This window comes from Octodon degus, unplaced genomic scaffold (genome assembly GCF_000260255.1).
Source record: "Octodon degus isolate 3935 unplaced genomic scaffold, OctDeg1.0 scaffold00028, whole genome shotgun sequence".
Classification (NCBI taxonomy): Eukaryota; Metazoa; Chordata; class Mammalia; order Rodentia; family Octodontidae; genus Octodon; species Octodon degus.
The window spans coordinates 47,438-50,305 of record NW_004524604.1 but is presented as its reverse complement, the minus strand read 5'-3'; the positions used below and the strand labels follow the sequence as shown (position 1 = coordinate 50,305).

Here is a 2,868-nt window from a genome sequence, read left to right as displayed (position 1 = left end):
GGTTGCAGCTCAAAGCAAAGATCCTGAATTTAATCCTTTCTAACACAAAATGTCCACCACACCTTCCAATTTTTTTCTGTCCTGGAAAACTTTTTCCTATTACTTCAATAATCAGGTCCACTAAAATTTTTAAACCAAACCAGTCCAGACAGTTCCTTAAGTACCAAATTTTCCTCAAAAATGTTAAGTTATACAAACCACTAACACAATAAATATTTATCAAACTTTTGCTAAATTCCCCTCCTTCCTGCAGGCCAGTGATTTTTCACCCACTCTCAGACCAGGCTCAGCACACAACCCGTCCTTTATTGTCACACAATCCGACCTCAGGAAATTACCTTCCCTGTGCCCCGTTTTGTAGGTGAGGATTTTGCCACCCACTGTCAGGCCCTCCTATTTCATATGTTTTCTCCTCCCATTTGCTCCTCTCCATACACTCAGATTAAAAAAAAAAAAACTTTTATGAATAATGACTGAGAGGGCTGCACACTGTGCATTTGCAGTGTTAGCTCTACTCGGGCTACTCGAGGGTCCTTCCAAAGGAAGTCCACCTAAATTAGCTTTTTTTTTTTTTTTTTTTTTTTTTTGTCTTTTTGAGACAAGGTGCCCCTATGTAGTTGAGACAGGACTTGCACTCACTTTATTGCCTGGGCTGGCCTCAAACCTCAAACTCACAATAATCCTCCTGCTTCAATCTCCCAAATTCTAGGATTACACGTATATGCCACCAAGCCCAGCCTAGCATTTTAATTTTTAAAACAATGACTATAAACAGGTCAGGGGACTATAGCAATTTTATGAGATGAGACCTTTTTCCTGTCTACTCATTAAAAAAAAAAAAAAATCACACAACCATGTAAATGCCCCTGTTCAATGCCAGTTTCTCAGTGCATGTTTAACAGGCACTCCCTCTAGAAGTGGTCCTTAGCAGGAATACTTTCATATGCTCATCCTAATACATAATATCCCCTCCATATTTCTCACCACTGCAAACTCCATGGGCATGTCTCACTTAAGTTGTGCATAGAGGCCCCATTGAATAATTCTTTTTTTTTTTTTTTTAGGAGGGGGGCATTGCTGTGCATGGAATCCAGGAATTGACTGCATGCCATGCAAGCATTCCACCACTACTGTGTCACATCACCAGCAATACTAAAACTTGGAGAAGTAGTGTCCTAAGGAAATGAACTGTGTGCTTGAGACCCTACATTGCAGATATTTACAAAGTTCAGGTTTCCTAAGTCTGTGACCGAGGGAATGAGCCCTGGGACCAGCATACCACAGCTGCACCCAGTTCGATTCTACACCCATCGCACCCCCAGGCCTCCTGCCCTCCCTGTATGATGTTGACACAGCTGCTGACTGGGACTGCCGGACACTTTGCTCTAGGCTGGGAAGTCACCATGAAGAGACAGGATTCTGGGGATCCAAAGCTGCCCAGCCCCAGCCAAAGGTTTAGGGACAAAGGGTGATGAAGCACTGCAGACAATGCGGCCCTCGGACTCTGAAACTGCACAGAGAGGTTCCATTGCCGCCATATCTAGTTTCAGCCACTTCCACCCAGACCTCGCAGCCATCGCATCTCATCCCAGGGGCCCCATCCCACATCATTACCATGGCCTGGCTTCAGTGTCCTCCAGGGTCCTTCCTACGTAGCTCGCAGAAGTCATAAAGTAAGACTGTCTAATCAGCTGGAGCACATCCCAGCAACCAGCTCAGGATCAAAACTTTAGCGCCATGACACAGGAAGAGCCTGTCTGCCTTCGCCCGCCTGATTGGACAGTTCGTACCACCCGCCCCTTCATCGCAGATTGGCTCCTGCTCCAATACCCGCCCTCTGAGCTGAGAATGACAGCAGAAACGAATCTTTTCTGCCTGGTGGATCGCAACGGATAGATTTGAACTCAAGAGTCTTTCCGACCTTGCATTTTCCTAGCATCTGAGCCTAACCTAGTCTGAGGGATAATTGTTTTTAAACAAAGTTCGCTCCTGGTTTTTTTGTGCTGTTTCTGTCTTATTACTGGGCTCAATAGGCTCTTGCTGTATGTTCTCCCTTTAAAATGTGTTCAGAGGTCCCTATCGCAGGAAGAAATTCCCTGCTATCAGAGAATCCTGGGTTCAGGCCAGGTGAAGACACAATGGAACAGGGCGAGTGCCTGATTTTCTTTTTGGTCAAAATGTGGAATGGACAGAGCGGCTTCCTGGTCAAGACTTTCTCATACTGCATCTCTCAGTCTGTTCACAGTCAGTCAAGAAAATGAAGAGTGCCCAAGAGGGATGCAATTATTGAATACATAGATAAATAAATGTAAATGATAGCAATGTTCTGCTGCAGAGTTAAGAGGAAAGAAAAGCACACATTTCAATTGCATCAGACAAGTGCAATTCAGGGTCACAAAAGAAAGCTGGCTTCAGAGAATAAACGCATTCCTTTGTGCCACAACAAGGATAATTGCTAATGAGGAGCCGGTGGGGCGTGGAAAGGGGCGGGGCGTCGTGGGTAACTGGAGCTCTGATGCTCGCCTACCCCCGCCCCTGAGCTGGGCGGGCAGCTCTGGAAAAGCCTGTGAAACGAGGAAATGTTTGCTTGGACGCAGACGGGGATGGTAGAGGCAGGGACCCAGAAGAAAATCTGCAGAGGCGGCAGCACAGGAACAGCGCAGCATCCCAGGACACTCAGCTGTCACCGTCACCGTCACCGATACCGTCGCCCTCACCCACACTGTCACCGTGGCTTTGCAGGCTGCTGCTAAACAGAGTCGCCATTATAGGGCAAGGACCAGGACGAGGAGGCCACCACCGCAGGGTTCCCTACTACCGCAGCCACAGCGGGAGCAGCTGAAAGTACCTAATCTGCACTTAAGTATA

The 2,868-nt window shown here is 46.9% G+C and overlaps 1 protein-coding gene across 3 annotated transcripts in view; it reads right to left on the bottom strand.

Moving 5' to 3' along the window:
- LOC101585685 (zinc finger protein 878-like) overlaps positions 1 to 1,745 on the bottom strand; it is a 27,543-nt gene extending 25,798 nt beyond the window's left edge. For all 3 annotated transcript variants that reach the window (XM_023713000.1, XM_023713001.1, XM_023712999.1), the window contains exon 1: positions 1,615 to 1,745. Coding sequence is in view for 1 of the 3 variants with exons in the window: in XM_023712999.1 (XP_023568767.1) it covers positions 1,615 to 1,617 (3 nt within the window). In the remaining 2 variants the exon portion in view is untranslated. The remainder of the gene's footprint in view (positions 1 to 1,614) is intronic.
- Positions 1,746 to 2,868: the final 1,123 nt, after the last annotated feature.